We start from the raw sequence: 26,074 nt of genomic DNA on the forward strand, positions 1-26,074 counted from the left end.
TTGCATTAAAACACCTGGTCTGAACATATGAGACATGCTCCCCTTCCTTCTCTGCTTCCCTCAAACTTCTGTCACCAGCTTTTTCTTCCCCTTGAAATGAGATGATTGTGCAGGTGATGTGCTCAGCAGGAAGGGGACGCTGATGACAATCAAGAGATCAGGAGCCAAATCCATTCTCAAGAAGCAGTTTTTCTCCTTAGCAAGGGAGAAGGCACAAAACACTCCTGGAGGCTGAGGAGGGAGAGTGCTGTCACCAGGAGATGCTCTCTATGGAAGGGTGGTGCAACGTGGTACACTCCTAGCTATCCAAGCTAGGAATGCAGGTATAACCAATGGAGCTAACTTCAGGGAGAAAACATAGGATTTTGTTAAAATTAAGCATTTCTGAAGATTTTCTGGATAGAATAAAAACTTACTGAGAGAAAAAAATCACGTCCTTCCTACAGAGTTATAATATGTTGTTCTGATTTTGCCCTTTTATTTCTGCTTTCTCAAAAGACATTAATGATATCACATACATGCTGCACTGTTGAATAATGTAAAATTAGCACTGAAGCCAAAGGAGTTGGCAGACCTGAATTAAAAAAAAAAATCAGATATGTTTTTGCCTCAACGTGTTATATATTTTCGAGTTCTTACTAGAATTTTGAAAACATTTTTTTCCCTTTAAATTTCCAACAGACAGGCACTTCAGTTGCTGCCTGGGTTAGATAGATGGGTTGTCAACAGACCTCATTTTTTACAGCACCTCTGCTCTTGGTTATTTGTCATGCCCCATTAGATTGCAACACTTCCCCAAATGTGACTAACGTGCTGCTCTTAAGGTCAACAGCCTAACAAAAGAAACTAGAATATGAAGAAGAAAGCTTTGAGAAAATACTTTTCACATGCAAGCAAAGGGAACTATGAAAACCACTGTCAAGCTGCATTTCTTGGTAATTATATCCTGATCTGAAAGTCCTCCTTTAAATCATCCTTTAATACTTGAGCTAAGAAAAAGGCTGGTGTCATCATCAGTCTGTTCAGACTGAGGCAGCGTGCTGTCTCAGATCAATAAAGAGAGAACACAAAAATGCTTTGAAGCTGAAAAAGAACCCTCAGCTCTCTTTCAAAGTTATTTTACAGGTTTTTCCTTCCTTCTTTCATGAGCAAACAGAACTTTTCAAATGAAGTCCTGAGGTGAGTTTATCGGAGCCTGAAAAATGGAATAACTGACAGAATCTTCTTCGTGCATGCTCTTCTGTAGCGTTCATTAAAATTCAGTTTTCAGGTTTCTAATATCAGGTGCAAAGCTCAGTTTCCACAGCGTCATACTTATCTGCCACCAAACAGCCAGCAGCTCCGAAAGTATTAAGATATTAGATATTCTGCCCATGGAAAATGGATGATTTCATGACAGGATCTTTCATGTTTTACAATCTTTTCCTCCATCAACCTCAATAAATTATAGTGCACCCATTGCCTCAGGACAGGTTATAATGCAAAATAAAATACAAGGTGAGAGTATCAGATGGCTTTTTAAATGTCCTGAATTACACACTTTGACAATTTTGGTGATCTGTATCTTTTTTCTGTGTTAGCACTTTTCACGACCACCTGTGATGCATGAAAAAAAGCTTTTAGGTGTTCACTTTTGTAACAAAAGCTCTCTTTGATTAAAATAAAGTGAAGACACACAAGACTGCCCTTGCAAGACACACAAAGTGGATCTTTAAAAATTATTGCCTCTGTAAAGACCTCTCATATCTGCCTATTAGCTCTTCCAACACCATTCTTCCTTATTGCCCCCCCAGACATGCTGACAATATTCGTGCAGCTGCCTGGAAGGTCCAGGTTTTAAAAGTAGGATTCATATCCCTAAATTTATGCATCTAGAAGTCAGATGCGTAAACCTAAAGAAGCCAATGGAAACCAGAGTTCTGGCGGCAGTTCACGTCACCGTAGGATGGTTATCTAGAGTTCAGAAAATGAATCATTCTTTGGAGGTGTCCTCTCCAATGACTAGAAGAGGGCCTGCATGAGTAACTCGAGTTTAATGAATTGGAACAATACAAAGCTTGATACCTGCAAGACGCTTTACATTTGCAGTCCAACGCTTGCCGCTTGCCCTGTAGTCGTCCCATTAGAACATCAGGCAAAAGTTTGTGCCTATCCATCCAGACCAGGACACAGACAACCTTTACCAAATAGCCTTCTAGAAAACGGTTTTCTTTCTCCAAAACTGATAGACCTTACCCTGTCAAACTGCTGGGATCAGGGAGTTGGCAGGCAATATTCAGTCATGTCAGCACGACAGATCAATACCTAAGAAAACTATTTGAGGGCAAAAACATCTGCAATGTGCCTTGGAGAAAGGAAATCCCTCACTTCCCTGTGGCATCACTTGGCCTTCATCGATGTAATACAGATGACAATTTGTTTTGCCTGATCAAATCATGTTTGGTGATTGCTAAGTGCTTCTCCATTAATTAATTATAAAATAATTGTCTTCTCCCTTGCACTCCCTATCTGCAGGAAGGATGCAAAGGTATTTATCAATCCTTCCCCAAGCCAGCAGGTGCAAATGAGCCATGAATACACCTACCCTTCAACTCCATTTCAATCAAAAGAACTGAGCTGCTCATTTGCTTGTTACCAAAAGCCAAGGAATAAACACTGCCAAGGGCTGTGTTTTACTTTGGAAAGGATCACAGGTGCGTCCGGAGAAGCAGTGTAAAAATAAGCGTGTGACTTTTTCAAGACAGTAGCATTTACCACATCCCTGGGCAATCAGGTACACTCTTTAAACTCTTGTCATTATAAATATATATATAGAAAAGAGAGTCTTTCCCTTTTCAATTACTTTAACTGTGACTTCCAGACACTCAGCTTCGTCATCCTGTTGCCTGGTAGATCGTGAAGTGCTCTCTGGAGCCAAATATCTTCTTCTGGAGGGCTGCAGGGAGAAATCCTTCACAACTCTAACGAAGCTGCCTTTTAAACTTCATTCAGATAAGCAGATCAAACTGCTCATCATTGCACTGTAAGCCACGCAATTAGTGTAATTACTAGCAGCCACTTCTCTCCCTCTCGAAGCAGGCTCCTGAAGTCTTCCTCAAGGAATGGGCTGGAGTCTGTCAGCCACACGCTGGAGCTTGGATCTTTACATCCGGCAGCTGAGCCTTCCTCTTTGCAAGCCAAATGCCCCAAGTACAAGCAAAGGCCTGCATCAGCGTCAGCTGGGCTTTGGAGAGCCCTCTTCTAAGAGGTTCTGACTCAGAAGAAGTGGCTGAAAACCACTCATGCAGTCCTGGCTGCAGTGGGTTGGAAACCCCACCACAGCTGCAGAAGGTGATAACCTTTTCCACCGTCTCCGCTAAATGTGAATCAAAGCTCAGGCCCTCATTTCCTCTCCTTTTAAAAGGTTAATAAACAGAAAACAGGTCAATTGTCATGAGGCACAGGTACACAGTGGTCTGCAGAACTGGCAAACTAGAGTGCAGAAAACATTTATTTGAGACATATCTACGCTTACAGAAAAAATACGGTCAAAGCTTATCTAGGAAGCAGCAGAGAATAACTTTCCTTCATGAATAAACATGACTTCCAGAGCCCTGGCATGGCTGTGAGATGTGACTAGGTTTGGCTGAGGAAAGAAATGAATGGCAGTAGGCTGGTTCCAGGCACTCTCTTAACCCAGGTGAACTCCCAATTCAGAAAAAAAACCTTTCAGCACATCTCTCATTCGCACCAAATTCTCCCTAATGAACGGGTCACTCCTGGTCTCTTCTGAAGGACATTCGCACACAAGACTTTTGCTCTTTGAATACACGTTCAGATGCAAAGATAATCATTTGATGCCTGGGGTATCTCAGGGTCTCTGCATGCCTCACACTACCCACGGGTAGATAACAGCAAGGCAGAGGCGCAGTTTGATTAAGCCAAGCTGAGATATCACTGGGTACCATCACAGGCTGGTGTGCTTGCAATGGAAACTCATTTTCACTCGAAGTTGATATTAGCAGGCAGTTTCCAACCTCTCTGGAGTTACGACTGTAAATAGCTATTGGGTGACATCTATTCTCCCACTGACAAGCTCACGCAGAAGTGCAGCCTAGATGCTCACCCGTGGTTTGCCCAATTTGGTGTTATTACAACCAATTATCATTGCATCAGCCTTCTTGTCCCAGTTGAGCACTAAGCTTTTGCCTGACTGAAGAAAACAGACCCCAAAAGATGGTCCCTGCAACAATCTGCTAACTCGGTTCCAGACAGGCAGCCTGAATTCAGTCACAGCAGAGGCTAGGAAAACCCACCATGAACCTTGGGTTACTAGTACTGTCCCAGACTCCAGTGAGCAGAGACTTTCTGAATCAGGGATAATCTGCTATTTAAATCTTAAAAGTTGTATGTAATAATAAAAAATACCTTAGGTAGGTTCTTTTTCTTCCATAAATCTTTTAAATTAAACGCAATTTGATTTTGCTTCTGAACCCATGGAAGTTTTTAAAATTCACAACCTCCTGGGCCAAGGAGTTGCACAGTTTAAGTGTCCACTGAAAGAAAAAAATACATCCTTTTCTGAATTCACTTCGAACCTGCTCATTGCTGGTTTCATTAGGAATTGCCTAGTTCTTTTACAAAGACAGAAATATTCATAACCTAACCACAATATCCCTTTCCCTGGGGAGAAGAAACGTAAAGTCCTCTTTCACATCCCTCCTCAGGCATCTCTTTTTCAAGCTGAAGTGTCCTAGCCTATTTAGTTGCTTCTAGCATGGAAGCAGTTCCCTATCATTTCTTGTATCTCATGTATTTCATTTCCTTGTATCTTTTGTGGTTTTAATTCTACCCCATCCTGCCCTACCCTGGACTTGCAGAATAGGGTTTTACCTTATTTTGCTGTGACAGATTGGGTTTGACCATGGCTAGCTTGGCTCCCAGGTTTCACTAAATAAATACTCCCACCCTTCCCTGCAAAATTCAACCCTTTCCCTCCCTTATTCACTGCTGTGCCCTCCTCCCCCCGCCAGCCCCACTCATACACTCAGGCATCCTGCGGGCATCTCTCCTCCCCTAGCTCCATCTCATCACCTTTTTATTTTTATCAACACTGACAGTCTGCTCTGAAGCAAACCCATCCCCTCAGATCTCCCCTTTCAACTTCCCATGGCTTTGCACTTAATTTGGATATTTTTTGCCTGTCATGCTGTCTGCTATCACTCCAGCGCTGTAGGCAGGATGCGACAGAGAAACCACTTAGCTAAAGGAAAACCACAATCCTGCCAGGGCACGCAAAACCCTGACACTGTAGCACTTCCTTCGCACCACTTTGTGCTCTTTGTGGCACGCCGATGCTCCTTTATTCATCCCTCAGTGAGGGATCTGCAGTCCCAATCCAGCAGAAAATGGACTTGGGCGATCACAGAAAGCAAAAAGGATCCCCAGATTGAGGGTAAGTGAAAAGACTTTACCTTGGACTTTGCCTCAATATCTGTGGCAAGACAGAGATATCGATTTCATTTTTCCTACTCTGTGTACAAGCTGGAGAGTAACAAGAACACTGTTACTTGCTATAAGAACTGGTTTGCACTTCTGCAGTGGCTTCTAGTAGAAGCTGTCCAAGCACTCAACAGGAAATGTTAAAAGATATCTTTCTTCCTAAATGTTTGCAGAAATTTGACTCAAAGACATACGAAAGAAACCTCACCTTAAGCCCCCAGACTGAGTCATTCTAAACAGCATGAAAGAAATCACCAGAGACTATTTCTGCAGGATTATTTTTAAGCACGAAAATCCTATGAGTTTTTCCATCATCAACATCTACTAGGAAACAAGTAAAAAAAAAAAAAAAGTTTCTAATCTTTCAGCCTTTCTTTAACCAACAAACTAAATAAACACTTCACTTTTTTCATCCCTCCAGATCACTCTTTTTATAAATCAAATTTGTGAGCTGAGCCCTTCTGCCTAATTCCAGAACATGTAAACTGAAACGAAAGAACCAAGATTTCAAAGATTTACAAAGTGGGTTGCCGAAAACATAACTTATCACCTCACCAGCATCTAAACAAGAGATAGATCTCTAGTGCTCTGACATGGAGCATGCTTAAAGGATTATTCCAGGGCTTCCTCATTCCTCGCTCAAATCCCCCTGCTCTTCCAGAAGTTGTAGAGAACTGGATTTATAGAGAACCAGACTTTGAACTTAGGTACCTACTCTTCCTATACGGCTTTTCCCATGTTGGCACCTCCAGACAGCAATTCATAGTGAAGATAATTAGGCTCAAGAAATTCTTTTTTGACTGTTTGGGAGGCAAGAGTGACTACCCTGATAATTTAAGATCTAAAATGGAACTCACCCAGGCTGTAGCTCCTCCGTACCTCACTGTCTTGCCTACCAGAAGGAGACAGGGATGTTGCAAGGCAGAAAACTTTAGAGATTTTGTGGGTCTTCCTAATAAAACAGGCCAGGCAAGGACAGGACATGAGTGCAGAAGCTCTCACTGATGGTTCAAGTGCTGTGAGAGTCAGGAGACTTCTCCTCAAGTTTCCAACTTTTAGTCCAATCTGCATGAATTCCTTGACTTGCTTAAATGGATATGGCAACTTGAATGGTAGCATCAAGATGAGAGCTCGGGAGACCTGCCCACTCTAGTGAAGTGCAAACCCTCCCACTGACCAACTCAGCTTGACTTGCTCATTGAAGGCAAACAGGCAAGTGACAGCCCCCCTTGGCAATGTGCTCATGGCTTGCCAATCTGGAATAAGCTGTGGAGAGGTCTCTCCTATAGCAATTATGGCATGATTAAGAGGAATTTTACCCTGTTGCTACTTTAAAGGATCATCCTGTACCTGCAAGACCAAATGATGTGCTTTGCAATGGAGGAGATTTCCAGCCAATGCTGTGTTGCTACTCTTCACGGTAAATATTGGGCTAAGATATGACACCCCACTGAAAAAAGGAAAGGTAAAATGGAATTTTCCTCTACAAACTGTAAGCCATAGATTGCCTGTCCTGCTACTAGAAAGATACTGCAGTCCTTACACAAAGCTGGAGAGAGCTTCACCATGTAAAATCTTCATGATCTGGCTCTTGCTTATTAAATGTGCTAGAGTTTGTGCTGGAAATGTGTTTCTCGCCCATAAATATAGAGGGGCGTCTGCAGAAGCAGGAAAGGTTGTGTGGAAGGCCTGTACCTTAGCTCTGTAGGAAGGGACAAGAAGGACCAGAAAGCTTTGGTTTCACAGGGAGGCATATTTAATGGTCAGAAGGCAAGAAAAAAGAAAAGCTAAATTTGTGAGACACTGATAATTTAAAAGCTGTCCATAATAGAAACCCTACTTAGGCCTGGTGGATGTAAAGCGTGGTACCTCTGACCTCAGCTTCTCATGTTCTCCACAATTTCACTTTCCTATGTTAAAAGGTCTGAATATCAAGAAATAAAGGCACCTAGATTACAGAAAGTCTAGTGCATAGTAAAATCAGCGGAAAAATCTCCACCAGCTGCAGCAGGTTTTGGATCTTGGCCATATATTGTAATGGGAGTTTGACATAACTTATGGCATATGCAACATTTTCCAATGTATTTATCCTACGTAAAAAGGATGGATACCGTCATGAAAGTGCTCTGATACAGTCAGCAGGAAAAGAAAAATAAAAAAAAAGAGGAAGGAGAGATTTCTTAACCAGAAATCTGACGGGATGTGAGGGGACAAATACAACCCGTTGTCAGAAACAAAAGCTGTGCATAGATGGATTTAATCTGAGCAGTTATCCAGAGCTTTGAAAATGCTTTGAATTTGCTTTCTATTGGTCTGTAGCAATGGCATTTTCTCCTTATTTTTATAACCTTTGCATAACTAAGGCTGTGTGCATTTATATATTATCGCATGCTAAAAAAAAAGGTAACCAAAAAGTCTGATGGCATTTAAAAATGTTACATATTCTCCAAACTAAAATGCCTTTTTCAGTAAAAGACTTATGTCCACTAAATGGCTGTTAATCCCAACAAGCCACAAGACAGCTGTTCCCAAGGCAAATAAACACTGCTGTTTGTTAGAAAGCTTGCAGCCAGGACATGTCAGCAACAGGCAAAACAAAAGCAAAGCCTCCACCCCTATAGCGTATTAAGGCAGAAAACAGATGTTGTAACATCTTATCTCGTGATTGTGTCTGTAGAAAGGTAAGGTCAAGGCGAAAATCAGCTCTTAGCTCTACAGGGAAGAATGATGAGGTGCTGTGTAGATCTGTGTTTCAATTTCATGGTGGTTGGTAGGTGGGTAGGTGTCTGGACTTCAGGTGGTAGGTAGGTGTGTGGACTTCACGTGGTTGGTAGGTGTCTGAACTTCAGGTGGTAGGTAGGTGTGTGGACTTCACGTGGTTGGTAGGTGTCTGGACCTCAGGTGATAGGGTAGGATCAGACAGTGACAAGCAACTGAGGAGGTGCCACTACTACTCAACTGGAAATTAGCAGTCCTCAGTGGAGAGGTGCACCCTCCTTGAGCAGAGGGTTGCCAAGCAAGGATGGACAGCCAAATAACAGTTTTGTAGGGAAAACACCTTTGGGTACTATTTCCTCAGAAAGAGATGCATGGCCTGGAAGAATGGCCATCAGCTTCAGACTGGATCAAAGCAGCCAACACAAAAGTCTGGGGGCTGCTCACATCTAAGGGTTGAAGCTGGGTTTACCACCATGGCAACATGTGATTCCTTCTCATGTTTCAGATGCCAGCTTTCCTAGTGTGGTCAAGGGAAGGCTAACCTCTGAAAAATACAAGGCAGATTTCTTTCTTTTGAATTTCCAGAGAGCAGGCTCCACCTTTGTAAGAGCTGCAGCATGAAGTGTTGGTGGCTGGGAAGAGTTCCAGAGCAGATGAGGAAAGCGTTAATGAAGACCATTTGGAGGTACCATGCAGTGGCCTGTCCTAACTGAGTATCATGGCCACTGTCCAAAAACTAGAAGAAAAATTTCTGTTAAATAAAAGGCACCTTGGCTCTGGTACTGATCCTCGAAGAGCAATAAATGACAGTCTGGTGTTTAAGGTCTTGATGTCACATGGCTGAATTTTCTGCTGTTGTAGGAGAGGCCACATTGTCCAGGAATGGAGAGGACTGATGTCATATCTGGAAGTTGCCTGATGCTGCTGGTTGGAGCAAGACTGAAACCAAGAGGCCCTTTGTATCACCTAGACCAGAGTAATAAAGTACAGTAAACAAAAAACTAAGGAAAGACAACATGGAAAGAAGTCCTGCAGGTCCCTTTGCCTTTAAAGAGATCATTAAGATCAAATGTAGGTATCTATTTTAGAGTGAACTGAATTGTTCTCCAGGCTTCATTGAATATGCTGACTAGATCCTCAGGGCTTGATTTAGCTGACCAGCAGTAGTCATTTAATGCCATTCCTGATGTTCCAGGACATACAAGATTTTTGGAGGGGCTGGCGGACATGGTACAAGATATGAGAGCCCTACACAATTCTGAAATGACAACTGGAGGCCACACTAATCATCCAAGAGCATCTGTTAAGAACTTTGACGTGTGCCTAAGGGCTCACAAGAGTCAGCCCCTGTCCAAGGGTCTGACTATTTTTCTTGACTTTTTTCTTTGACTACTCTGAACGATGGTGACAAACCTGCCTGCTTCCCCTGCAAGCAAAGCCTCTCTGCAGACCTTCTCAGCCTGGGGACAGGTCTCTCGTCTGGCTGCACCAGTGCCACCTTACATTATTACCTGGATTCCCCCTCGGATGTCTGCCACGGTGTATATTTCCCCTGGAAGCTACCATCCTTCAAATCTGCCAGTTCAGTGGCTCATCTGAATGCTCCCTCCACTAATGAGTTTAAACCAGTAGCCTTTTGCTAATGAAAACATCTGTCCTCATGTATGCGAAGGTGTAAGGAGCACCCACATGAGCACTCAGCAAGTCTCAGAGATGTACCACAACCTTGATGCAGCCAGAAAACACAGTACCTCCCCAGCCTTGGGTGAGTGGTCCATCCACCCCCCTTCTCCACCCTGCTGTGTGCACTGCTTCGAGTGCTTGTGTTACCATCAGCCACGTAGTGCCTGCTCTAGCGATGGAGCACCCGGACAGCTGCTGATAACTGGACTGTCATACAAATCCGACTGACACATCATCTATCCCAGGGGGTCTTATGCAACTGGAAGGTGAGAATTCACTTGAACTTTTGCAAGCAAGGAACTATTAATTATTTCTTATCTTACTGCACTATAAACAGATGGTGATGAATAAACAGACTCCTCATTTAAACTTCATTAACGTTTTTCCAGCTTGACTTTTAATTTCCATATGTTCACTGCTTCTTCTCCCATCAAACACTCCTTGACTTCTTCAAGGCAGACTGACAAAGAACCCCAAGCTCCATATTTCACTTTTCAAGCCAGCCTCCACTCTAAGCCTGTGGAACAGTAAAAGCAGTTTACAGAGAATAAACAAGATGGGCCATTTCCCACCTAGATTTATTTGACAATGCTGGTGATGAGCTTGCAGGACTCAGCTCTATTGCCCACAACAAATGTGAAGCATGTACAAGTTAAGCAGATATGAGCAGGCATTGGGAGGGGAATTGGTACTATTTTTTTTCATGTTTTCCACTTTTCTGACTTTTTGATCGGGTTTCAAATCCTGCTTGCAAGACAGACAGGTCTAGATTGCAAATATAAAGTGCAGTGCTGAAGTACTTTAGGTATCAGAACCAGTTCGACTGTAGCAGCTCCTTGATGGCTATTAGCAATTTTCACTGACACTTAGAAAATCATCTCAGCTATCTCCACACTACTGAACTGTGGGGAACAGATGATAGACTAAATGCTGGTCTGACTCTGTGAGATGCTGACAGCCTCCAGCTGTGAAGTTCTAAGCTCGTTTCACTTACACTTAACTTCTGCAAGAATTTAGGATCCAAATCAAGCCAAAGGTCTTCCCTTTTGGAGAAAAAAAAAAGTCCTGAAAAATCATAAAGTGATGGAAGTTCAACAAAGAGAAATGCAAAGTCCTACACTTGGAAGCAATAATGCCATGCACCCGTACAGGCTGGAGAGTAGCTTTGCAGAGAAGGACCTGGAGGTCCTGGTGGACACCAAGTTGAACATGAGCCAGCAATGTGCCCTTGCTGCAAAGAAGGTGAATGGTATCCTGGGCTGAATTAGGAGGACTGTTGCCAGTAGATCCAGGGAGGTGATCCTTCCCCTCTGCTCAGCACTGGTGAGATTCACCTGGGGTGCTGGGTCCAGCTCTGGGCTCCCCTGTACACGAGAGACACGGACATACTGGAGAGAGTCTAGCAAAGGGCTGCAAAGATTAAGGGGCCAGAGCATCTCACGTATGAGGAAAGGCTGAGAAAGCTGGGACTGTTTGGCCTAGAGAAGAGAAGGCTTGAGGGGATCTTATCAATGTGTATATATATCCAGTGGCGTTCAGGGGAAAGCAAAGAAAACAGAGAGGCAATGGGCACAAACTGAAAAACAGGAAATTCCATTTAAATATAAGATTTTTTTTTTCCCTATTAACATACTTAAACACTGGAACAGGTTGTCTAGAAAGGTTGTGGAGTCTCTGTCCCTGGAGATATTCAAAACCCAACTGGACATGGCCCTGAGCAACCTGATTTGGTTGACCATGCTTTAAATCAGGGGTTTGGAATAGATGATATCAGGAGGTCCCTGCCAAGCTCAGTGATTTTGTGATACTAAGCCACGGAACTATGTCAATGCAGAAAACCGCATCCCATCTGCTCAGGTCATCAGGCTCTGGTGTCAGGAGTCTTCTGTGGTTTAAAGCTCTCCTCTCTGTTCTTGAATATTTTCCCTCATACTCAAACTTCCATGCCATTAAAGTAAACTCCAAAATTGGGCCAGGATTCCCGTGCCCAAGTGCTGCCTGATATTCCCACGACTCTCCATGAAGGCTGTTTACCGTATGATGCCATGCTTCCCGCACAGCAGCACGGTCTCCAGAGCTGTTCATCCCACCCAAACACGAGTCACAGTACCTCGTTCAACTGCCATCTCTAAATGACTCTCCTGCTTCTGAAAGAATATCTGATTGCGGAGCGAATTGATTAGCAATAATGGGATAAACAGATAATGAGCTGAGCCAACCGACCTAGACCTGATTGCATTTCTTGGCTTTTTAACAAAAAAGAGAGGGTTACTTTTTTTTTTTTATTTTATTTGGGTGCTTCAGGTTAAGCTGAACTGTTTGTAAACTGCAGCCATGGAGAGGTGAAGCTTTCTTAAAAACAAAACCAAAAAAACCCCTCTGTGTTCGGGGATCATTACATAAAAAAAGCAAGTGGAAGTCAGCAAGAAGCAATGCAGTGGTGAGCCCTGCCTTGCAGCAAGACTTTAGGAGCTCAGCCACACTTCACATAGAGAGAGATTTGCCACCATTTGTGAGTCCGGAAAGCAAAACCCCCTTCAGCCATCCTCTCCTCCTAACCCTTGGGAGAGCTTCCCTGCTGCTGCTAACTGTACTATCAGCTAAGCAGCCACTGTATCGCATACAGATGTCCTGGCTGAAAAAGTATCTGGAGTAAAAGCCTGGTTTTCAGTGGGGCTGGGATTGCATTCTTCACTTTTGAAATATGTTTGTAAGCATTGTCAATGTAATGCAGAGGACTGAGGAGCTCTATTTACTATAAGCTCCTAAAACTACTAAGTGCCTTGGAGAACGCTAGGTTGTGGAATTGCCTTATTTATTTGTTTTACATTGCAGAGGTGGGAGATGCCACCAGAGAAACAGCCCTGTACAGCCAGAGAGCAAAGAGAAAGGGAAAGAAGACAGCCCAAGCAGCTACTGGGGAGCTCGCAGCCTGCTATCGCAGCAGCTGCTGGCAGCGTGCAAACTCCTGTCTACAAAGCAATTTCAAAAACGTCTCATCACGCTTGTCCAGCAGGGCAGCAGAGAGAGCTCTCGCTGAAGGCATTCAAATCCTGGGACTGACTTGGCTGAACTGATCCTGCAGTTGCCCAGGCAGGACTCCCACAGCCACTGGCTGCTGAAAATTTGGAATAACCTGGGAACCTTTGGAATGATGCAGCTGAACCCCCAGACCTGACCTGCTACTGGTTGCTTACAGCACACCGATCTTGCAGAAAGCAGTGCTGCAGAGTCACTGGTGGTGTAACTGCTCCGAGATGCTGCTGAGCTAAATGTCTCAGCTGTTCTGGATGATGGAGCACTGTCAGGACTTGAGCTCCTGCCTCGGCATGCCTGTTACACCATCGCATTGCTTGGCACTGGCATACAGGGCAATGTGGCTCTGTGTATGTTAGATATAACTTGAGTATCCCCAAGGAACTCCCTAAGCAGCTCCTGGGAAAACATCACCCACAAAAATCTGCACCTGAAGTCATTGCAGATTGATGTATGATACTACATACAGATTTACTCCACTCCCATGAGAGTAAATCTCCACGCAGTACCTGGAGTACTGTGTTCAGCTCTGGGGCCCTCAGCACAAGAAGGACATGGAGCTGTTGGAGCAAGTCCAGAGGAGGGCCACGAAGATGATCAGAGGGCTGGAGCACCTCTCCTATGAAGACAGGCTGAGAGAATTGGGGTTGTTCAGCCTGCAGAAGAGAAGGCTCTCGGCAGACCTTATAGCAGCCTTCCAGCACGTGAAGGGGCCTACAGGAAAGCTGGAGAGGGACTTTTTACAAGGGCATGTAGTGATAGGACAAGGGGTAATGGCTTTAAACTGAAACAGGGTAGATTTAGACTAGATATAAGGAAGAAATTCTTCACTATGAGGGTGGTGAGGCACTGGAACAGGTCATCCAGAGAAGTTGTGGATGCCCCACCCCTGGAAGTGTTCCAAGGCCAGGTCGGGTGGGGCTTTGAGCAAGCTGGTCTAGTGGAAGGTGTCCCTGCCCATGGCAGGGGGTTGGAACGAGATGATCTTTAAGGTCCCTTCCAACTCAAACCATTCTATGATTCTATGATTCTATTTGGGAGAAGAGAGGTGGAGAAAGAGAAGAGGCAACCTAACCTGGATGACATGAATTTTCTCTTTTGAGGTGTTATTTCTACCCAGATACGTAGTAGCTTCCTGTGAATTTAAATTGTGGGTGCTGCCAAAATACTGCATTTCCTATTCCTCTGTCTACCCACAGTACTTTTATAAGTCCCAATCGTAAAATAGCTGGACACTTTTCAATTTGCTTGTCCTTACCTTACCCCTGCTAGACAGGAATATATCAATATTTCTATTTTAAAGGAGGAAAACTAAGGCCAAGAGAACCAGGAGTCACCTTAACTACAGCAACAGGGCTGCTGTAGTTGCAATAATCTATGGATATCAAGTGAGGCAAAGTTTGCAGGGAGACCAACTGTGAGACCAACATAGAGTGGGATTAAAACATGCTTGTGGTGGGAAATTAAGGCGTCCACAGCTAACGATTCACATTTGCATAACATCATTACAAGCAGACACGATCTATGTCATTCGTCGTATTTTATCTAGTGCATCCCAGCCATGCCTGCCACGAGAATGGCCCATTTTCTGCAAGGAAAGCCAGACACCTCACACGTAACAAAACTACAAATTTCACTAGACCAACACTCAGGTGCATCTGTGTGTGATGCAATCCAGCAGCACTTTCTCCTTGGCTGTGTGATAAGGGGAGGAATAACCAAACAGGTCAAAACGCAGCAAAAAGTATTCTATATCACTTCATAGAAATGGTGCAAGCAACCTCACTGAGTTGAGTTTTAGGTCCTTTAGGAACACAGTCTGCACTGAGATTGAGATGAGGCATTTTGTACATTGTTTCCTGCACTGGGCAGGGAAGAATCCTGCCACTGGCACAGTAAAAGGTTTTTCAGAAGATTTTTTTAATAATGCCTCACATTATATTGTGAGCACTCTTTGGGGGCCAAAGGGCTGGAAAGATCATCTAACAAATACCCAAGTGAAAGTTTAGCTTCCTGAAATGCAATTCTGTATGTGAACGAACAGATTCATCACTCCTAGTGATGGAATTGGGACTTCACCTCTTTTAGCCAAATCCCCTCCAGGACAGGAATCGTCTACAAAGTGTGGTTATTTCCAACACAGCTGAGCTGCTCACTAAGAATCGCCTCATAGTAAATGAAGATCTTGTCAACAGGCAAGACAATCTGAACATGATTCATCACAGCCTAAAAGAGATGCCTACACTTGGCCAGAATACACTAGAGCTACCTAAAATCAAGCGAAAGAAATCCCTCACCAAAAGTCATTCCCATGCAATGGCTATTTGCCCGTGTGAAACAAACCTGTCTCCGTCTACTTAGTCTTGATTTTAATGGTAAAGAATCCTCTTCTGTACTGAATCACAATTGTCATTTTACGTCTTTATTAGTTATTTCAGCATGGAGGTAAAAGTATAACAGGGCAGAGGACTGCAAGGGCAGTCCTGCTCATGAAATCCAATCTTGTGCTGCAATACACAGCTGCATCCTACGCACCCTTTTATAAACTGGGCAATCTCTGCCATGAAGTCAATAAAACACTCCTTCCTGCAGACCTCCAGAACGGCTGTTCAGTATCCTCTGATGGTTACAAACTTCCTTTAAAGTCCAGACTTTGATCTCACAGCCGTTTTATTCTCCTGTGTACACACTGCCAGCTTAAACTGGTCTTCCCTGCTGTTTTCTCCCCAGCTGCATCTTCTGCAGCCCTTCCTGTGCTGAAAAGTGACCCTCTTCTCATCAGAGGTGGCCACGCTTTTGTGACCCCTGTGTGTCTCCTGTGTCCCTGCTAAAGTCTCCTCAAATGTGGGTAACTTCACTGATACTGAATCACACTCCTAATAGGGAACAGAGAGTCTCCCATCTTGCTAATAATAAACAGCAGTCCTGTGGTCCAGAACTGCTGACACCAGGAACAGCAATTGGCAGCTACTACCAGCACTGAAAACACAGAGGTTTAATTTGAAAAGAAGGCATCACCTTCACCCATGCATATACACCAACTATAAGGAACGGGTGTTCGAAGACAAAATAGCGTTAATATTGTTTATCAGTGGCAATCTACCTGCTTATCCTGAGCCAGTGATCAATCTCAGCGCTACCATCAGGTGTTCTTAATAAGTGACTAATCTATCTGACACATCAAATTACATCTGTGATTAAGCCCCTCTGATCAGTACAATTGATAATGGCTTCTAAACAAAGCTTTATTTCCAGACTGTACTGAAATGGTGTGTTTCCTTATTTCCACTCATTTAATTAGAAAGTATAACAAATCGGTGGTTAAACCTCAAGTGATTTTCTTTTTGCTAAAAGGATGTGGAATGCACAGAAGGCAATACAACTACCTGGCCATAAATCAAGGTATTACATTACGGATGGCAGGGAATCTCAATTGCTTTCCATTCTCCTTCTCTGGGGGACTGAACCGTGTTAAAATTACATTTTTCCTGGGAGTTTTACTAGGATTTTTTCTTTCCAGCAACACTCAGACTAAACAGTCATCACCTTCATGTGATCTCATATCATCGCCTTCATAAGATTTCTCCCCACCAAACTTCCCCCTCACCCCCAACCGTCAAAGTTCAAAGTTTTATTTTGCAGCTGTGTTCAGCTACATTTATCGAGTTATGGAGGCCCACTCTAGAAAAACAGCTTTTTCTACTTACATGTCCTCACATGCTGTGCCTTGAACACTCCAAGGGGGAAACACGTGCCACTTAGACACTTTGAAGTTACCCGTCCACACCACTTTCAAAACAGACTTCTCCATAAGATGATTCACCCGTTATCACCCATTTGATAGCCAACACTTTAGAGATGCTGGTTTCTTTCTGTTGATTGCAAGGGCAACCGTGAGTGCCTGGCTAAGAGTCAGGTATCGAGCTCTTAAACACCTGCTGATGTTTTGGGGCAAATGGATGCCAACCGCTTTCCATACAGTTTGCATATTAAAATTTGGTGTCCCTACTGTGCTTGTGTCCCTACACGTGCTTGTTCCACACTGATGTCATCAATGACCATTTCTACCCAGGACATGCAGACATACACAAACGACATCTGACATTAACTCAGGAGTAGCAGGTACTGTCTCCATGGACAAAAAACACGTTACAGTGCTCACAACTGTGATTTCTGAATCAGTCCTGTTTAATGACTATGGTTAGTGACTGGTGCAAATGCAGAATTATCCCAGTCCAATATTTCAGCATTCCATTACGAACAACAAACTCCAAAGGATTTTTACATACTTGCTAGTGCTTGGGCATTAAGGGCTTGCAACATGACTGACTGTGTTTTTACATCAGAATCGGGAAAAAATAAACAAATGGTTTAATTCAGCAGAGAGAGAAAAAAAAAAAAAAAGCTGTTTTGGATTAAACTTTCCAATGAGAAAAATCATTTTGAAAAAGCAGAAAAAAATATTAACACTTCAAGTATTTATTCTTCTATTTTGAATGTACTGTGTTTAATTGAATTTCTTTAAATATCCATGAAAATGAAATGAAACATTTAGCTGGCTTTCAGATGAATGTTTTTAACTACCCTGACTTTTCCCTTTACTGGATTCCAGCAGAATATTTCTTCAAATGGCTCCATTTAACTGTACAGGGACACTTGAAATAGTTTCCAAATCAAAGAAAACCATATCTTAGTAGATAAAAGCAGGGTCCAAAAGCCATCCTTCCATTCAGTAAAGCTCCTCCAGGGACCAGCTTGCTCCCAGGATGCTATTCTAGCAATAAGCAGCATTGTGCAGAACAGTCCTTCAGTCTGTAGCCTAACTGCAAGCAGTGCCAAGGGAGAGAGGATGAGACATCCTCTTCCACTTTTTCCTCTTTCAGGAGGTGGGATGCAAATATCAAGCAGGATACACATCTTCCCACCCCTTCCCCCAGCAATGTGATCCCTTGTTTTCGGAGCCTGACCGCCTACCGCTGGTCCCTACACCTTCTTTACTCACAAAACCAGGACCTGTAACTTGAGGGAGGGACTTGGAGGGGGAGAGATCCAACTCAATGCCTCAACTTGGGGCTTTGACAGCAATGCTGTGGGATGGGATGGGACAGGATGGGATGGGACAGCACCAAAACCAAAAGCTTTCTTTCTCTGCCACGCTGATATCTACAATTTAAGACTGAGCATGGGTGGCTGTGTCAAAATTTCCCAAGCTCTCTGCAGGCTGCCCACTGGGGAACTGTGTTGGCATAGACCCTTTCCACATTACCCACCCGTGTCCCATCTCGCAGGTTGGTCTGCAGCTCCTCTGCTCACAACAACATGCCACAGCCTCTCTCCTGCTCTGAAACCCCATGTGCCCAATGTGTGGTGTGCCATGCCTGCTCCTCAAGGGAGGCACAGGTCCATGGCTGCTGCCTGAGGCCAGGATGGAGAAGACGGAGAAACCTGGGGAGGCTGGAGAGCAAAGGTGGCATCATTGACCTGTCCCTCCTCTCCTAATCACTGAAGCAGGGAGTGGGTTAAGGGGACGGGAGAGCTTTCCAGGAGGACTGCCCAATGTGGTGTGTGCTCCGTGTCACATGAACAAGGAGAAGATCTCAGCCGCCTGGCCAAACTTCATAGATACCTTGCAGCCTTGGAGCACACCCTTCCTTCCTCTGCTTTGCTACCAGGACAGCAGCAATTTTGGCATGGGGATGGGAAGGCAGTTCAATGGAAGGAGAAGGTTGTCATGACTTCCCTCAAAGCAAACCAAGGCCTATGAGAACTTCAGGCTCTCAGATCCCAGGGAAAAATTGGTTAAGACACTTCTAGTTCAGAGAGATGGATGACTGACTGTGATTAAATACACTGAGACACCTAAGCTAGCCTTACCCAACTGGAAGGCAGCGAGTGATCCCCAGCGAGCTATTCAAACTCTCAGTTGATTGAATCGTATTTTGGAAGTACCTATTTCTCTCCCTCCTAATGTAAGAGCTCAACATCAGCTGGAGTGGCTGCCCTGCTCCAGCAGCAGAAGGGGTGAGAAATGGCATGGGCAAGGCAGATGTGAGGCTGGGTGATGTTGGCTTGCAGGCCAGGGAGAGAAGAGAGCATCCCCATACCTGAAGTCTGGTTATCACCAATAAGCTCTGCCAAGCACTGGCTGCGCTCCTCTTCAATCTCCTGCATGATGCTGCACTCCGGACGTGTGCTGGATGCCTGCAGAAAGGGCAGAGAAGAGAGTGAGCAAAACCCATCTATCCTCAGAGACGCGTTCCTGGGGATTCATGGCCGTCTGAGCTCTCCTGGGCCACTGCACAATGGGGATATACATCCAGCCTTATTTTATGTTTGCTTGAGAGAAAGGAGTGTAACCCAGAGCCTGCTGAAAAAACAGCATATCCCTCCATGCCTTCCTTCAAAAAAAACAACGTATTTTTTTCTGATGATCAGGAGCAATTCTGCTTCTTTATGCTCCTTGCCTGACTAACCTAACACCAACAGCTATCTAGGGCAGGAAGATAGCAGTTTTAATATTCATGTCAAGAGAAGTGGGATCTGTGCTTACATGGTTTATTCCCTCCGTTCTCCCATGGCCTGCCTCCTGGCTCATGCTAATTCAAAGCAAAACAAAAACAAATCAAATAAGAACGAAATCTCTGATGCACATTAGGAGATCAAGGAGCTAAAAAACCAGGAAATTCTCCATGACAAGACTTTTTCCCGCAAGTGGTTTCTCCTCAGTCAGACCTAATTATATGGTGTTTGTAATACAACAGTGGCTATAAATGTTCAGGTAATTAACCAAGGACTCCTTACAACATGTAATTCACGAACTGCCTCAATCATAAAATGTGCAAATGACAATTTGCACTCCAAAAAAGGAAACAGGAGCTGGACAACGGGTCACATAACACAGTGTCCCCTTGTCACCAACACGCTCTCAACTTGGAGGGAACACCTTGCTTCATTGCTATGGCAATTGCAAGCCGAAATTGAGGTCCCATTACACACAGTGCTGCACAAACCCCCATCTCTTTCAAAGAGACTGGAAACGGCATTCAGCAGGGAAAAAACTATTCAGAAACTCGGCTGCAAAGAGACATCGAGAGGGGAAAGATGTGAAGAGAGCAGAAGTCTTGGCTTGAGTTTATACCGTCACTGTTAAATGCAACGCAGGAAAAACCATGAGTCAGGTGAGCCTCAGGGACAGATTCTGAGGACAGGGGATGAGCCTTTCCCTGCAAGGAGTCATTAATTCAGTGTTCACTCTTGCTGGATTTTGGAAAAAACATATATTTTCATCAGAAATAGGCATGGAAAGGAAACAAAAAAAAAGACCTTTTTATGTCTCGTTTCAAAATGTGTGAGCTATTTCTCTATCCATATATTTTCCAGACAAGTTTGTAAGACAGAAGACCCAGAAATCCTTTGAAGGAATGATTGTTTGATGTAAATTGCCCTTTGGATAAAAATTAGAAAATAATTTAGCACATTAAATTTATTCTCACCATTTCTTATTAACCCAACCTGCTGTCTTCCCTGTTTCACCCCATTTCTTGTTCAGACTGAAATTTCCTTTAGGGTGGGGATAGGCAATGATTAGTAGTGTATAAACAATTAATTATGTCAGGTTTTTAGTCAAATTAAAAATAAAAAAACAATTACGAGAATTATTTGGAGTTGTCTTGGTACTCAAATGTTTCTTTTTCCCAAAGGGAAACATCTTAGGGAATTTTATCTTGGCTCATCTAAAATACCATAGATTCATTTTGTTTTGATTTACAATGCTTCTTGCCTTTTTATTTTAACCTTAAAAAAGCGTGAAGGGAAGCACAAGAGATTTGCAGAACACTTGCTGTAAAAATAAAGACTGAAACGTTTTCAAAACATTCTGACTTTTTCAAAGGAAAGTTTTAACTCTCTGGACTTAAACTATTGCCAAATTTATCTCATATCTATAATAACTCAAGTTTTCACTTTATAAATTAATTCATACAGCTCTAACTTTGATCAGGGTTGGCAAAGCGCTGTGTACTTCTACGACATATTTTAAATTTTTTTTTATGCAGTAAATTTTCTACCAAGCCCACTAGCATGTACTTCACTGCCACATCTTCCCTTCACTAAAAATGTATGCCTAAATTGGTTTATTGCATATTTACCTCAACGGCCCAATATTTACTTTTGAGTAAATGTTTTATCACCTTTCAAAAAAATAAATAATGAGGCCGATTCATTGTTAGTATTCTGAAAAGTGAGCTTGTGATAGATTCAGGTGAACTTGATTATAGATGTAATTTTAAAAATCTTATCAAAGACATTTATGTTAGGGAAACCACTAGAAAAAGAGTGTCCAATAGCTAAAACACTAAAATACAGGTGATCTTGGCTTTTGTAGTGCTGGTGCTGATTTGCTGTGAGCTTTTAAGCAAGGTGGGTGGCTCCATTGACTGAAGGAGCATTTCGGTGCCTGATCCCCACTGATTTCAAGCAGAGTCAGACACTGAGGTGGGATTTAGTCCCCAAAGAGAGGTATTCAGCCTCAGTTGAGACATCCTAGGGTATTCCTCTTGGCCAACAGCTTTCACTCCAGGGGGCATGGGCCTGGGTAAATCATGTGTTGGATCTGCCAACCCCAAAACAGCTACCTCATATATATTAAGCTCCCTAAACCAGTACTAGATAGTTAAAAGCAAAACCCCAGTAAGTTTGCAGATGACACCAAGTTGGGCAGGAGTGTGGATCTGATTGAGGGGAGGAAGGCTCTACAGAGGAATCTGGACAGGCTGGATCGATGGGCTGAGGCCGATGTATGAGGTTCAACAAAGCCAAGTGTTGGGTCCTGCACTTGGGCCACAGCAACCCCATGTACCACTACAGGCTTGGGGAAGAGTGGCTGGAAAGCTGCTCAGTGGAAAAGGACCTGGGGGTGCTGGTTGACAGCCAGCTGAATATGAGCCAGCAGTGTGCCCAGGTGGCCAAGAAAGCCAATGGCATCCTGGCTTGTATCAGCAATAGTGTGGTCAGCAGGACTAGGGCAGTGACCGTGCCCCTGTACTCACCACTGGTGAGGCTGCACCTCGAATGCTGTGCTGAGTTTTGGGTCCCTCACTACAAGAGAGACATTGAGGGGCTGGAGCATGTCCAGAGAAAGGCAACGAAGCTGGTGAAGGGTCTGGAGCACAAGGCTGATGGGGAGCGGCTGAGGGACCTGGGGTTGTTTAGCCTGGAGAAAAGGAGGGTTGGGGAGACCTTATCGCTCTCTACAATGACCTGAAAGGAGGTTGTAGAGAGGTGGGGGTCGGTCTCTTCTCCCAGGTAACAAGTGATAGGACAAGAGGAAATGGCCTCAAGTTGCACCAGGGGAGGTTTAGACTGGATATTAGGAAAAATTTCTTCACTGAAAGGGTTATCGAGCATTGGAACAGGCTGCCCAGGGAAGCGGTGGAGTCACCATCCCTGGAGGTATTTAAAAGACGTGTAGATGTGGTGCTTAGGGCCATGGTTTAGTGGTGGACTCAGGGCCATGGTTCAGTGTTAGGTTAACAGTTGGACTTGATAATCTTAAAGGTCCTTTCCAACCTAAATGATCCTATGATTCTATAAACAAACAAAGAGTGGGATGTATCTCACCTTCTCTCTCAGTGGGATGCATCTTCCTTCATTTTAGCTGGGTAAAAGCTACATGTTTAGTCTGAACTGATTTTTACCATTCCTTCTAGTCCACAGAGAGCTAGCGAGCATCAGCCCTGAAGGCTTTCATCCCACTTCACTGACTGTAGTTGGACCAGTACAAAGTAAAATACCTACTATTTAGCTGGAGAGGGTCAGTGATGTGTGAATTAATGTCTAAAGACCTTTAACTGAATCACTAAGGTCAACAAACAGACTCACATTGGAGGCCTTCTAGTTTATGGCTCATTTTCCACGTTAACTAAACAAGTAAATATATAATCCAATCACAGCAACCCTCCTTCTACCTCCTTAGTGATAAAACTAATAATCCTACTATATCACAGCCATCATTGCTATAGGCTAACAAAGGCATCTAGAATAAAAAATAATTTAAAAAAAAATCACAGTTTTGGGCATCATTATGAAACAGAAAAGTGTGCCTTTTTTTGTTGGTAGGTCATCAGTTCAGCTGGCATGATGGTGAGCCGGGCAACAAGTTCAGCTGCCTTAATTCACCTCCCAGTTGACAAAATGCTCATGGCTGAAAAGACCCCTCAAGAGCTGCAAGTTTTGCCTGCCAAGGGAGATCTTCCCTGGGAGGAGAGGCTAAATAACTCTCCTTCCTTGGTGTATTTCTCCTAGAAAAGCTTGAAGTAGACTTTATGGACAGCTTGGTACAAACTCATTTTACTTCTTCCCCAGCTCTGGTTTTTTTTGCTGTGTTGTGTTGTTTTGTTTTGTTTGTTTTGTGCTGTGGAAAAGGCAGAGATTTTGGGCTTTGGCATCTTTCACTGCAGCAGGCAACTGGCCATGCAGACACAACGCTGAGGACTACACTAATTCACACTTCCCATCCAAAAAGTGTAGATAAAGGAAAAGCATGACCAGCTTTGATTAGCTCACATTAACATCAGCTAGTGAATAGTAATCCAGTTTCCTGGGCATATCCATTGTGGGTAAAGCTGAAACTCAGTAAACTTTCCTTCGCTAAGCCCTCCTGGCACACCCAAGATACCATGTAAAAATTGTGGTGGGTTTGTCAGGAGTCGTTCTTCTGGCACATGCTCTGAAGCCCTGACAGAAAAATGAAGGGAATGTTTTTCTGGATGTGATTCCCTGCAGCTCCGAATTCTGCAGCAACTCTGTCATGTGGAATTATCCCCAAAGTCTTTATTAATGAGAGTTTTCCTTCCTGCCGGATCCCAACAGTTGTTAGAGGATTACCGCACAGTCTGCTATTGCAAAGAAAGCCATTGTGTACACTCTTTAATTAAATACAATTCAAAGGATTGTCAAAGACTGAAGGAGCCGCGCAAATGTTTAGTCTCATCTATGCTGTCTGCCATTAGCAGGACCAGGCTAACCGCAGGTCAACTCCTTTGCTCACATGGCAACTCCTCAAAGGCAGGTGGGATTCACAGTGAAGCCACAGCTGCAGGTAAGCAGGAGCATGGGCCCACATGAAGTGATGTGAGCCTCAGTACCTCCCTTTCTCCTGATCCCAGAGTGTTCTGGGGCTCACCTGGAGCTCCCTGTACGGAGACTGCAGCAGAGATGGGGACTAGGGTGACCACAGTGATAACAGGATTTGGAGTCAAAAAAGGAAGAAGTAGAATTGAAAAGCTTACAGATGATGAAATCACATCCCTCACCCATTTCACAGAGCCTACACAGTAGTGACACATGGGTACACTTCTAGTTATCCGAATGAAAATTTCTTGTACCATTACTACCTTCCCATAGCTTCTGTGAAGGTAGTAACAGTGTAAGACAAGAGCATCGGTTGCCTTCCTACGGTTTCTGTAACATGGTTTCAGTCACTGCTCTAGGTGGAGATGGAGTTTCTCAACCCTTTTTCATGTGGACAGCAAAAGAAATGAAAGATTTTAGCAGGCCGGTCTTATTTCAAGCCTCAGTAGCATAACCTGAAGGAGCTACTTCTGGCTAGTTGCCAGAAGAGCTCACCATTAATTTCAGTCCAGGGGCTTTCATTTATGCTCATTATTTGTAGGAACACAGGACTAAAGGAACTTCTTATGCAACAATCTTGGCTTTGATTTGTTCCATAACTTCATTCAGCTCTGTCTTAAAACTAGATTTTCAGTTTCTTTTTAGTTTCTTCCTTTTGAATATCCTCAGGAAAATGCAGTTTTATTCCTAAAAACCCTCTGAGTGAGCCAAAAAAAATATTGCGTACAAGTGCAAGAATGAGCAAAGAGACTGGACCAAAGGAAGACACCGATGCAGGATTTTTATCTATACTGATGGGTAACACAATTTCCAACAATAACACTGTCAAACTTAAAAGGTGGCAAAGCCCTGGTGGTCTTGAGGAGAAAAAAAAAAAAGAAAGTATTTATGGAGTATTATAATTATTTGCTCTTCTAAAGGACCTTTGTCTAAGAATCCAAAACCATGTTACAAATATGTCATGACAGCATGGGCAAGTAAATGTTAGATACCAGTAATATAGACATAAACTGAGAGATAAGACCAAGTTCAAAACATACCAAACACCCTGCGTGGCCTTTGTAGGATCAATAAAGAAGGGCATGCAAAACCAATGTTTTTTAAGCAGAGGCAAGCTATATTCTGCTATGACCTCTACTCATGTTGTAAATACACTACTCTCTGCAACCAGCCATCAGTAAGGGACTCTCAGAGCACGGGTAGCAGCATGTGTCCTTAGGAGACTTTTCCAAATAAAAGAGGTCCAGGCAAATACCCAAGTATCCTGACTCTCACTTTGATGTTCAAACCACTCCATTTTATGCTTCTGCCAAATATAATCAAGCCAATAACAGATCTATCATTTAACAAGGAAAGCAGATGTTTTTTTCCAGCTCAACTAAGCAGGCCCTGTTAAACAAAGGCAGCTTGGCCAAATCAATCTAGCAGCTTGGAGGCACGGAGACTTCATTTATTCTGATTGTCCCCTTTCTGTGTGAGGGGTTGGAAGGAAACATGTGCAGAGTGTTTTGCAAAGAGCTCGGAGAACCAGAAGGAAAGGGAAACTGAGCAGCTGTGTTGCTTAACTCCTTGTATATGTCTTGGAAAGCAGAGCTGAATTAGGGTCTTAAGGAAGAAGTGATGCCCTGGCACTGGAGTAATGACACACAGCGATTAAAAGAGAGGCAGCACTTGAGTAAATTCTCACAAATGAGTAGGAGACAGCTCTGACGGCTAGGTAAGCACATTTAGTTCCTTACTTTAAATTATCATCCGGAGTAGGTAAGTATGAATTTCCTTTCCAGGAAGCTCAGATGAAGGATTTGAATTCAGGTTATTGCAGAAATAGAGGGAGGCTGCAACACTGAGATCAGTGGTGTTTAGATCTACAACTCGGGCAAAAGCAAAGTGTTATAATATCTCTGTTATGGTTGACAAAAAATAAGCAAGGAATGATAGTGATTACCCCAAGAGCACACATGGGCAGCAAAGGAAGGAGAAAAGGGGACTCCACTGTCTGACTTCTGTAGAAATTGGAGGGCAGCAA

General features: G+C 43.5%; 1 protein-coding gene across 2 annotated transcripts in view; it reads right to left on the reverse strand.

Annotated features, from left to right (window-relative positions):
- Positions 1-26,074, reverse strand: part of VIPR1 (vasoactive intestinal peptide receptor 1) — a 117,141-nt gene that overhangs the window by 58,382 nt on the left and 32,685 nt on the right. For both annotated transcript variants that reach the window (XM_075492259.1, XM_075492257.1), the window contains exon 2: positions 19,023-19,119. In XM_075492259.1, the coding sequence (XP_075348374.1) occupies positions 19,023-19,119 (97 nt within the window). The remainder of the gene's footprint in view (positions 1-19,022; positions 19,120-26,074) is intronic.

This window comes from Mycteria americana, chromosome 2 (assembly GCF_035582795.1).
Source record: "Mycteria americana isolate JAX WOST 10 ecotype Jacksonville Zoo and Gardens chromosome 2, USCA_MyAme_1.0, whole genome shotgun sequence".
Taxonomy (NCBI): Eukaryota; Metazoa; Chordata; class Aves; order Ciconiiformes; family Ciconiidae; genus Mycteria; species Mycteria americana.